General features: G+C 34.1%; 1 protein-coding gene across 1 annotated transcript; it reads right to left on the reverse strand.

Annotated features, from left to right (window-relative positions):
* Positions 1-5,085: 5,085 nt before the first annotated feature.
* LOC306857648 (glucose-6-phosphatase catalytic subunit 1-like) lies at positions 5,086-9,410 on the reverse strand. Its single transcript, XM_079397677.1, has 5 exons — positions 9,078-9,410; positions 8,099-8,208; positions 7,236-7,341; positions 7,040-7,155; positions 5,086-6,116 (listed from the first exon to the last, which is right to left on the reverse strand). Exons 1-5 carry the CDS (start codon positions 9,293-9,295, stop codon positions 5,605-5,607), a joined length of 1,062 nt encoding a protein of 353 aa, XP_079253803.1. The 5' UTR covers positions 9,296-9,410; the 3' UTR covers positions 5,086-5,604.
* Positions 9,411-13,060: the final 3,650 nt, after the last annotated feature.

The raw sequence follows: 13,060 nt of genomic DNA on the forward strand, positions 1-13,060 counted from the left end.
CTCATTCTGACGGCACCCATTCACTGCATGAGGAAGTCATGTAATGCTACATTTCTCCAAATCTGTTCTGATGAAGAAACAAACTCATCTACACCCTGGATCACCTGAGGGAGAATATTATTTGTCCAAATACAATTTTTTGGGCCCTTTATAATAATAAATGATCATACACTCACAAAACATGCACTTTATTGCTATAAATCCTCATAGTTTTATATTTAATGCAATAACATAAGACAGAATGCATCATAGGCTCACCTTGAACCATTGAACAGCCTGTGCTTCTGCAAGCACAGCAGGTCTGTGAGCACAAGCGTTCATCACTGTTACGCATGGACATCTCTTGCTCAACTCTTTTTATGCAGCAGGATTGTGCCATCTTCCTTCAACTACGTCAGCTGGCAAAGGTGACCCCCTCGACTTAGGCCAAGTGGATCTGTAGGGCTCTCTCTCTCTCTGTGTGTGTGTGTGTGTAAAAGCCTTTGCAATTTCATTACAGATCATTCATGCAACGAAGCGGAAAACAGGTCAAGCAGTCATTAACCTTACTTCTCTTCAACTGACTCTTGGTATTACTGTACATGCAGAAGTCCATTGGCCAAATCTTGTTCATCAGTGTGTACAAAGAGGAAGAGACCCACTCAAGACTGTACTACAGTGATAAAAAAACGATAAGGAGGGAATGATTGCTGAGGTGGAAGCAAAATATCATATGATTACAGTGCAAGTGTATTGTGATGTCTTGCAGCATTTTTACATTCTGCCATCATTTACTCATCTTCACATCATTCCAAACCTGAATGACTTACTTTCTTCTATGGAAAACAAAAGAAGATATTTGGAAGAATATGCTGGTTGTGCTTTTAAATATATTTACATTTACAGTACAACAAATGGGGAATGAAGCTTTCAAGGACGCAAATCCACCATAAAAGTATCATGAAAGCAGCAAATCCAACTTTTGCACTATATTCCAATTCGTCTGAAGTCAAACAATATCTTTGTGTGAGGAAAAGACACAATTTAAGTTGTTATTCACTAAAAATTAGATGTCCACCATAGTTGTCCTCGGCACAGTAATGAGTGTTGGTGAGGAAGAAAAATCAGTTGATCAAGAAAAGAAAGAAGCGAGCTTAACTGTTTTAAATGTGCACTTAAATCGTAAAAGTATATTTTTAAATATACTGTACTTGCAGGTTATATAACAAAATGAAAGGCAGCTTAAGTGTACTTAAAGCAAAAACACTTGTTTCTTAACACAGATGCTTTAAAAATGTGTAATAATATAAAATCAGAAGTACATAGCAAAAAAAAAAGATATTTAATGTTTTACTTAAGTTGCTCACCAAAGCTGCATTTATTTGATCAAAAATACAGTAAAAAGAGGTGATATTGTGAAATATTATTAAAGTTAGAAATAACCATTTTCTATTTGAATATATTTTAAAATATAATTTATTCCTGTGAAGCAAAGCTGAATTTCAGCATCATTTCTCCAGTCTTCAGTGTCACATGATCCTTCAGAAATCATTCTAATATTTACTGACGCTCAATTATTAATAACGGTTCTTATTATTATCAATGTTAAAAACAATTTTTGCTGCTTAATATTTTGTGGAAATACTAAAGCTGTTATTTGATATTTATTTGAAAATTCTAAATTGCAACTTCATCATTAGAAATGTGCAATTACAAATATATGAAAATGCATGACATATGTTTCAATAGGATTGACATTAAAGCATATAGTTTAACATAACACTGGGCAGTAGACTTTAACCATATTTCAAAAGCAATAGATGTAATTACAAAATTACATATAAAGATGCAATTCAGACACTTTAAAGTTCGACTAATTGCATTTAATATAAATTTAAACTTTCCTTGAATTGTAAATAACATGAAACTATTACATTCAGTTCACACTTAAGCATATTGCTTTAAAGTATATTATTTTTCTTAGTATGCTAATGTGTACTTCTTTTTCGCAAGAGTGCATGGAAGTACAGAAGAAATAAAGTTTTACAGGTTTAGCATGACATGAGAGTGCAAACAATGCAATTTTTTTTGCATTTACTACTACAAACTATTTTCTTTGCTTGAACAGATAAACCCGAAGTTATTGTCTTCAATTCCTCTGAACATATGGCAAGTAATCAACACAACCTCAAGACCCTTAACTTCTTGAACCTGGGTGTGATAAACAAATTAGGTTCTTCCATCTTCCTTCTCTTTCTAAAATCAAGTCATTTCTCTCTAAAAGCTCTCTAGAGGTTGCTATCCATGCCTTTATTACATCTCGGATTATTGCAACTCCTTTTGTTTTGGTATATCAAAGTCTCAAATCTCTCTGTTATGCAGCAGCTAGGTTCCTGAATGGGTGTAAAAAGTTTGATCACGTTACTCCCCTCTTGAGATCATTGCGTTGACAGCCAATTCACTATTGAATTGAGTTTAAAATCTTGTTACTTGTCAACAATCAAGCTCCTCCCTATTTGTCTGATTTACTCCACCCCTACACTCCGGCGATGGCGCTAAGATCGGAGGGCAAATTTCTCCTCCAGATCCCAGAACCCGCTTAAAGACCAGGGGATCCAGAGCCTTTGAAGTGGTTGGTCCCAACCAATTCACATTAGAACGGCTTTATCTGACTTCAAGTCATGACTTAAAACCCATCTCCTCTGTTTGGCTTTTAATATGTAGAGACGTAGCTCTTGTATGGTTTTAATTTGTGTACTGATTTTTCTCTTTTTGTTGTATTTTACTATTTGTTGTGCAGCACTTTAATCGGCCTTGTTCCATGCTTAAGAAATAAAACTGAACTTGAACTTCAGCTACTCTTTTTTTCCAGCCAATGGCCAATGGAATAGCAACCGGTGCATTGTTTGAGACAGGGACAGAAGAGTGCTGTGTGGCACACGTCCAACCTGTATCCTTCAGTAAGGAGTGAAAAACATTGATAAGGATGTTTGTGTAGTCTGTGATGTAACGGGTCGGACAGATTCTCCATAAACAAAATGTTCTGAACTTTGGCCTACTACGCCCGTCACAAACCCTTACAGAAGAACAAAATTTAAACATGTATAAAAGAGGTTAGAGAGGCAACGCAAGTTAATATTTAAAAGCAGTCCTTTAAAGAGAAAATGAATCAGTATGGGTGTTTTTCAGAAAGAGTCTGTTCATGATCATTTTTTGATGAAAGTCAACATTTTAAATAATGCAAAGAGATACAGTGTTCTAAATAAATGTAATAATTTTCTAAAACCCATTTTTACTACAATGCATTTGCATTTTTTTCACACATTGAGAAAAAAAATATTGTGTAGGATTTACTTTGAAACACTTTCATTCAAAAATTACTATTGAATTTCACAAATAATTGCAAAGAAACTGTAAGCAACACATTGAATTAAATATTCATTCTTTGAATTCTTATTTTCTTGTCAAATATACTCCAGTAACCTTTTATTTATATATTTTCCCAGTGCACTAATGTAGGAAGCCACTGCACCTGGACTCACTGGAGCTGGAAAAAATTAACAGAGGTTTTGGTGATAAGTTTGAAATGTATGAGTGAACCAGAAGCAAACACCGTCTCCACACTGTAAACATTTATTATCTCATTATGCAACATCATGTGCAGTTAGTCAGTTAGTGAATCTGAAAGGTATGCATGCATTCATTCAGATTGGTAACAGATAACAAAAAAAATATAGAGACAATATTCCATAATTAAAGTCATAAAAAGATGCCAAGAGATATCCTATGTTTATTAATGCATGTAGGCACTTTTAATCTAAATATATAAAGTAATACAATTGAAACATATTGGATATGGATCCAATCCAACAAATGCAAATACATTTTTTTTAAGAAAAACTGAATGTTGCAATAATGAATCAAAATTGCCTGGATGTAAAAAAAAAAAAATCCTTTGCGTTTCTGATTTTAAAAGATCCATTTGTAAGAAATAGAGCTAATCTAATGTGAAAAATGAGTTTGTTTGTCTAAAGGAAGTTTTTGGTAGGATATTAATGTATAGCTCCAAACAGATGAATGGTGTTATAAGTTTTACATAAACTACATTTTGAGCTGAATGAGCCGGCATATGAACAATGTACAGAAGACAGCCATATGTACAGAGCATGACTGAGGGACCTTTGAACAGAAGATGTGAATGAAAGTTAGTTAGTGAATGGATCAGCCGCCTTTAAAACCATTCATAGATAACAAGATGTGCTGGGAGTCTCCATAATCTGAAGACTTGCCAACAACAAGCTCAACTAATCTTGAAAAGATCTGTTAAAGAGATGATTACAGCAACATAAATTCATCATAGTCAGGATATATCTTGAAGCTTTCACAATGATTTGCGTCTCATAATGTAGACCAATGTTCAAATGTTTCTAAAAGACGTACTGTGTGGGGGGAGAGTCTCATTAAAAGGACACAAGTCAAAGTTGTTTTAACTAAATTGCTTCATGGCTTATTAATATTTGAAGAACTTTTGTCTGCCAAATGTCAAGGTCAATAAATCTCCGCAAATATTACCAGAAAAATAGCATTTATGAAAAGGCAAGGTTAGTTCAGGCTATAAAATGTCATTTGGTGCAACTCCCCAAAATGTATAAATGATCATAATTATTATTTATTAATATATGAATTAATAATAAAACAATTAAAGATAAAAAATAATTTATTTTTTCATGAAAATATTCATGAAATAATACATTGTTACTTGCTTTATCAAACTTATTACAAAACTTTTTTTAAATTTTTATATTTAGATGTGTATATTCACATCATGTATTCAAGATATAAAATGTAATTTTTTTATTTGATGCATCGCATGCCATATTTACAGTCATTAGAAACTTTTTTTGACAATGGTATAAATATTTATCAAACCAACATAAATATAATGAGTACAATAGTACTCAAAAAAAAAAAAAAATTAAAATTAAAAAAAATTCCCAAACATGGACATTTGTCTTTCATAATGCAGACCAACTATTGTTTCTAAAAGACAGAAGAGGAAGAAGAAGAAGATGAAGAACTCAGTAAATAGATGAAATTCTTGCTGAGAGCCATTTTTTCTCAAAATCTTTTATTATTCCATTTATTATTTTTTAATTATTTTAACAAAACTTAAAAAAAAGCTTTACTGCTTATTAATATCTGAAATCTGAATATAATTATCAGAAAAATACCTTTTATGAAACTATTTTTTAGAAATTACTTGATGGTTATACCACATGAATTTTTACGGTCATTACAGTCATGTTACAAAAAAACATTTTCTTAAAAGATACCATTTTCTTGAAAATGGTATAAAAATAATTTTTCTTAAACCAACATGAATACAAAGTACATTTTAAAGAACTACATTTCTAAAAGATATTTTCTTTCTCTCTCTCTATCTCTCTTTTAAATGGACATATGGTTTTCATAATGCAGAGAATTTAAAAAAAAATGTATAAAACAAACTAAAAGTTCAAAACTGTTTAAACGATTTGAGTTTTGTAGCCACTCTGAGGTATTTTATAAAGAGTGCACTGCAAAAATGTTTGCTGAAGCACTGCATTTAACTTGAAAATCATTGCACTACATGCTCTTTTCATGCTTGTTTTTTGATGAAATACAACATATGACTGCAGGAACGAGTGCAGTGGGAAGCACCAAAGCCACAGCGCTCTTGCAGAATGACAGAGAGTGGAACAATAGCTGGTTACTTGAGGAAAACGTCATCTTGTCCAGAAGCTGCAGCAACACCAGTGACACACCAATACATCCTGTCCTGAAAGAGACGCTGCTGTGTTTCCTGCCTGCTGTTTCGCTGTAGCCTGACAAGTGAAGGCCAAGTCCCAGACCAAAAAGTGTGCCCATGTTCCTCAGCAGGCTGGCGAAGGGGGTGCTATCCAAAAGGACCCAGTCTGGATTGACGCACCATTTCTGGGCCTTCGCCAATGTCCACAACAGATCCACACCCACGGCTTTCAGAAGCACATAGAAACCCACCGCGAAGAAGAGCAGGAACAGAGTCACGCTGACGTACTTCCTCAGACCGGCGCTGTAGATCCACTGCACTCTGGAGAATATTTCTGCTACAATTATACCTGGAAATAAAAGACCACCAGCTATGAGAGCGTCTGGATCCAACACAAAGCACTGATGCAATATCAAGTGAACATAGAGATGCTTATTTTTTCCAGGATCTATTAATTCAGAAATACATCAAAATGCAATTCATACATAACATGGCTTGAATACACCTCTTATCCACTATAAAATGCTTTAAAAAACAAAGTTTATTGTACTATTTGACAAGAAAAAGTACTATTTCAGTCTTTCTACATCAAAATTACTTGCTGTTTTTGTAATTATTTGTGAAATTTACTAGCAGAAATTTCTGAGTAACAATTTTTAAAGTAAATCATAAGCCAAATCTGTATCAGATTAGCATGTTTTTAATTTTTTAATTAAAAGTATTTTTGCTATTTTAATAAACAAAACTGCTTCATTCCATAATAATATTTAAGAAAAGAAAATTTAAGAAAGGTTCAGGTCAGAGTTATTGTTAAGTAAATTATTTATTAGTAATAATTAATTATTTCATTTGAGCTAATAAACTATCTAAAATAAAACATTAAACACTTATTTTATTTCAGCTGGTTAACAAAGTAATAGTTCTCATTTCAATTTACTTTAACTTGATTTAATGAAATAACTATGAAAAATTAATAAAAACTACATAAAAAAAACACAATTTAAACAAAATGGAAAAAAGAAAATTATTTGAAATATCTAAATACTACAATTACACTGATTCTGGTTGTAAAATGTCATGTGGTGCAACTCCCAAAAACATAATAATTCACATATTTTTAAGAAGAATATACATACAGTATCTCCTTATTTACAAAAAAATATTTTTAAATAATTATTAAGATGTGTTCATTCGCATGCACTCAATTAAATTTTGTCTTGATGGTTACACCACATGACATTTTTACATTAGAAAGTAGATACCCTAACCCACCTGAAATAACTCCACTGATAACTTGGTGTGGGAAATGGGCTGCGAGATAGACTCTAGACATGCACACCAGTATCTCCACCAAACCCAAAAGCATCCAGAGCATCAGCTGCAAAAATCTGCAAGCAGAAATGACTGTCAGGTGTGAGATATTAAAGCATTAAGCCTAGATGATAAGGCACAGATGTCTCAGACTGACCTATACTGTAAAGGAGGTAGTTTTCTTGCAGCAACAACGGAAAGCACTGCTGTAACCATCACATACCCAACACCCGCAGAACCCATGGCGTGACCCGACGGGCTTCCTGACAGACGAAAACCAAGCAAGCAGTGTGGTGAAAACAGGGCAAAGATTAAACAAACATGAAAATATTACATTACAAAAAATATCAAATCATTGATTGTGTGGGAAAGCAAATGTTGTTTGATTAGAAATACATCTGTTCAACTGGTCTGCTGGTTTCTCAGGTTGGTTTAGAGGAGTTTTGGACACCAGCTAAATCCAGCTTAAATAAGATAAGACCAACAAAACACCAGCAGCCATTAAGATAAAAAATCTGGTAATTCATGGGCCTTTTTAATTGATCCAGGATGCTAATTCAGGTCAAGAATGAATGGATACTCGCCAGCATGTGTAATATTTATATGACTTCATTGAGATACGGCCCTTGAACTGACACGCTACGATAACCAGAGGCAGATCCGTTTCCACATGAAAGATTAGAACAGCAACCTTGCTTAAACTGCATAACCACCGGTTTACAGAGAAGCAGATTTGATTAGGAGATAGAGCTGTATAATTCATACACAGCATAGTCAAAGTGGTTAGAAGGGGATTTAATGTACAGCCAGTCAGTTTTTATTTTTTAGGAAATAAACCCCAAATGGGCAGAGGAGGGGCCACTTATTGAGCACTAATGACCAGTTCAGTGTATATTATACTGATTATTAAATGACTACTTACAAAAATAAATAAATAACCAAATAAGCATGAAATAAAGATTTAAGTTGACCAATCAAAATCAAGTATTTCAGATAGCCTTAATAAATACTGTAATATACCTGGTCCAGTTTCACATGTGATGGAGAATTGCTGCAGTTCAGGACGTTTTACAGGGCCATAAAACTTAGTCTCAAGCACCCACCAGTACGGCCTCTCACCGAAGAGCACCCTATGAATATATCATCAAATAATATGGAAATGCATTATTAAAAATGTTCATTTCAATTATTCATTTAATTGCAGAGGGAGAATAGCGGCACAAAGTAACAAAATTACAGCATAATTTGATAATTCATTTAAATTAAATAACATTTCTTTGATAATAATAATTTACTAATATATATATATATATATATTTGTTTTTTTTTCCTATTCATTTTAAACATTAATATATAAATTATTATTAATTAAATTTGATTTAATTCATTACAAATCATTAAATTGTGTTTTATGTTTGCCTTGTGCAATATTTAATTTTTTATATTTCTGAAAACTCACCAATTTATTACACTGTGAAACATTATTTTTCAAAGAATGATTTTCTTTGAACAGTATTTTCTTGTAAAACATACTCCAATAATGTTTACTTGACCTCAAAAATTATTTTTAGTGTGATAAATTGGTGCCCTATTGAAAATATTAATTAAATGACCAATTACAAAATGAGTCGTTTCTATTAATATTTAAGTAATTTATTAAATGCATATTTTTTAAAGAAAATATTAAATTGTGTTCTGTTTTCTTTGAGCTGCAATATTTAATTTAGAACATTTCTGATAATGCACCAATTTACTACACTATCAAATTTTATTTTGGAAGTTGTAGATAAAATAAACAATACTAGAGTATGTTTTACAAGAAAATACTATTTCAGGCTTTCTACTTTAAAATTTCATGTTTCAATCCATGTGTTACTTGCCATTACTTAATATTAGTTGTGAAGTTCACTACAATTTCTGCATCGTTTCAAAGTCAGTGTATCGACCAGCATAATATTAACATGTTTATTAACAATACACAAACCAATGAGCATCTCACCACTTTAGCACGAGGTTTAGCCAGTCTCCAACCACAGCCACCCAGATGAGTTTGACACCCACGTCTCTGCGCAGATGAAACCAAATGGGGAAAAACACAAAGAAGGTGGTGTGGAGATCCGCCACCGAGGAGACCCACTGAAACAGGTTCTCAGAGTCCCGGTACTCCGTCTGCAAATAGACGGCTAGGTTCACCCCCCAGCTGTGGAGCAGGTCCATCTCTGTAGTCTGAGATCGGGACGGTCACCCTGGTAAAGCAGAGATCAGGCACAAGGCACAGGGATGGGGATCAAACTGCAGATACGCAGGCAGCTTGCCAGGCTTCGTCCAGCCGTCGGACCCCAGTTTTCTGTTCTAGTTGGACTTTATTCAAGGCTAGATGGATTGGTTTTGTTTGCATGTTGACTGGAGAACTCAGAGGCCCTCGATTTCAGGACCTTTCACCTGTGATGACGCTGATGGGACACATACTGATAAAATGCTGAGTGGACACACTGATTAGTTTTGTCTTTGGAGCGTGATGTCACTGCGATCACATTTTGGAATGATGCATTTAATGTCAATTATCTAGTTTTAATGGTTCTGTGTGGCTTGTGATCATGGGAAAAAGAATGAACCATACTGTCCTGTAGGACAGATTCATTGATCCATTCGTGTTCTGACTTGTGACAGTTTGTTTTGGTGTATTTCATGGTATTCTGTCTTACAGAGATTTTTTAAGTTCATAGGGTTTTTTTTTTTTGTGCATACTTTTAAAAATAGCACTTATTATTGAAATAAATACTCTAGAATGATATACTTGTGTACAAATTGAATGTGTTATTTGGACACTTAATTGCATGTTATTTGATGTAAATGTATTATAGTTTAAATTTATTTCAGATGCAATTAGTTGAATTTAAGAGTGCATTTTTGCAAGTTCATAATTATTTCTTTTGTCTTTGAAATATGGTTAAAGTTGAACGTAATGTCCAGCATTTAGGTTACACTAAAATATACTTGAATGTAATTTTTATCGATACGTGTATATTGTGTATTTAAATATGTTTGTAAGTAAAAATACTACCTTTAAATGCAATCTCAAATAACACACTATACGGTTAAAAATAAAATCAACTACTTTACGTGTGCTTTAGTACCACAAGACTTTTTACAGAAAAACTTAATTTGACATCATTACAAAGTGCACTTTTTAAGTGTACTTAAGTTTGTTAAGAAATATTCTTTCTTTAAGTACCATTAAGTGGCCGTTAATATTATATTTCATATATAATATATATTATTATATATTTGTTTTGTACCAACAAACATCACTATCATTTTTTTCTATTCTGTTATATGCAAAGATGCAATTGGAAGGATAAGCAAGTGGAGGGATAAACAAACACTACAAGTATCAGCTAGACCTGACTAACAAAAAGCCTTGCATTGTTTACAGTTTAGCTTGTCATTTAAGCATCACTGATCAATGTAATGATTCATTCACTTATGTAACACACATTTAAACAAACCAATTCAATATAAATCAGCAAGTGCCTATGTAAGCAGTCAAAAGAATGCCTGTCTGAGAGCAAAAAAAAGAGACCCAAATACACAAAAAAATAAAATAAATCAATAAACAAACAAACAAACAAATAAACAAAATACATAAGTAAATAAACAGCTTGTTTTCCATTGGGACAAATCAAAAAGTATTTAAACTTGAAATACTGTTTTAATACAGATAAAAAAAAATACTTAATTACTTAGGTATAACATTACAGTAAAAATTTAAATATATTGATTATATATATATATATATATATATATATATATATATATATTTTTTTTTTTTTTTTTTTTTTTTTTGTATATTTGTCATACTTAAAAGATTCAGATCATCAAACAAATATTAATATTACACAAAGATAATGCGAGTAAATACAAAATGCAGTTTTTAAATGATTATTTCATTTAGTAAGGGAAAAAAATCGACGCAAACCGACCTGCCCCTACGTGAAAAATTTATTGCCCCCTCCCGTTAAATCACGAAATAACTGTGATTATAAAACGGATAGTTCAGGTCCTTGATTCTGATTGGTTGAGCCAAGTTCGAAGCTGTTGTAAATTACTCTACAAACATACACCTTTGTTTACATTTGTAGTTCGTTGCTCGGCAACCACTTTGTTGGAACCACAGCTGTTTCTGAGGAACTACATTGTTTGGTAGAAGAATAATGTTTTTATTAATATCATTACACTTTATTTGCTCCGTTTTATTTTGTGAAATCTTACTACGTACATGGAATAACCGCTTTACTCCGCTTTGCGTCGTGCTTAACAACGCCCCTTAGCTGTTATAAATTCACTGTAAACCACGGCTTCTTGCTTTATTAACCAATAACCATATTATTTTAGAAAGCCGAGTTAAATATCACTAGCCAAACCCAAGCCTGATTACTGCCAGACCTGTTGAATCAAGAAATCACTTAAATAGAATCTGTCTGACAAAGTAAAACATCTTTAAAGAGCAACACATCATGCCGCGATCTAAAGAAATTCAAGAACAAAGGAGAAACAAAATAGTTGACATGCATCATCTGGAAAGGTTTATAAAGCCATTTCTAAGGCTTTGGGACTCCAGCGAACCACAGTCAGAGCCCTTATCCATAAATGGAGAAAACTTGGAACAGTGGTGAACCTTCCCAGGGGTAGCTGGCCTACCAAAATTACTCCAAGAATGCAATGACGACTCATTCAGGAGGTCATAAAAGAACCCAGAACAACATCTAAAGAACTGCAGGCCTCACTTGTGTCAATTAAGGTCAGGGTTCATAATTCAACAATAAGAAAGAGACTGGGCAAAAACGGCATCAATGGGAGAGTTCCAAGGCAAAAGCCACTGCTGACCAAAAAGAACACAAAGGCTCATCTCAGATTCACCAAAAAATATCTTGATTATCCCCAAGACGATTGGGCAAATATTCTGTGGATTGATGAGGGAAAAGTTTAACTTTTTGGAAGGTGCGTGTCCCATTACATCTGGCGCAAAACCAACAAGCATAAGCACACTTGGGTTATGCAGCAGGACAATGATCCTAAACACACCAGCAAGTCCACCTCTGAATGGCTCAAGAAAAACAAAATTAAGGTTTTGGGTGTGGCCAAATCAAAGTCCAGACTTAAATCCAATTGAGATGCTGTGGCATAACCTTAAACAGTCCCTCCATGCTTGAAAACCCTCCAATGTGGCTGAACAATTCTGCAAAGACGAGTGGGCCAAAATTCCCCCATAGTGATGAGAAAGACTAATTGCCAGTTATCGCAAATGCTTGATTGCAGTTGTTTCTGCAAAGGGTGGCGCAAGCAGTTATTAGATTTAGGGGCAATTACTTTTTCACATAGGGCCAGACAGGTTTGGACAGCTTTTTTCCCTTAAATGTGGGGTAAGTGATTTCTGGTAGCCAGTGTTGATATTTGAAATCACCAAAACAAACACGCCCCTACCCCAAAAGGGTCTCGCCCCTGTTTGATAGCTCCGCCCCACACATATACGCCACCCAGGCAACGATTAGTTCTGTGAAACAAAGCAAAACCAATGTTACTCACCTATCGAGAAGAAACAAAGCAACCTCGGCGTCCGATCACAGGCCTTCCCGCTCCTTGAGTTCTGTCCAGCGCTGGAAAGCTGAGCCGATATTTACACAGGTCCTACTTCTTGCCTTATCGTAACACCGTGTCTACACCGGACGCGAGCGGCGCGGTGCGACAAAATACTATAGAACTCATTATAATCAGTGATGCTGTCTACACTGGATGCCGCGCCGCGACACGACACGACAAATCCCCAAGAGTAAACTACACAATGATGATTCAACGGTCAAATGATTTTCAACGGTCGCTTTGCCACGTCCAGGGTAGACACACGATGTAAGCCTTCTTTTGTTCCACAGACGTTTTCCTCTTTTGTTTTTTTATCCGCCATCTCTCTCTTTCTGTCATCGC

The sequence above is a fragment of the Barbus barbus genome (assembly GCF_936440315.1).
Source record: "Barbus barbus genome assembly, chromosome: 38".
Taxonomy (NCBI): domain Eukaryota; kingdom Metazoa; phylum Chordata; class Actinopteri; order Cypriniformes; family Cyprinidae; genus Barbus; species Barbus barbus.

Bases quoted from the DNA above. Each gene is read 5' to 3' on its own strand.
- LOC306857648 (XM_079397677.1), bottom strand. From the start codon at position 9,295: ATGGACCTGCTCCACAGCTGGGGGGTGAACCTAGCCGTCTATTTGCAG. The intron at 7,156-7,235 runs GTCAGTCTGAGA...TTCTGCTTGCAG, and splicing joins CTACCTCCTTTACAGTATAG to ATTTTTGCAGCTGATGCTCT. The intron at 6,117-7,039 runs GTGGGTTAGGGT...TTTTATTTCCAG, and splicing joins TATCAGTGGAGTTATTTCAG to GTATAATTGTAGCAGAAATA.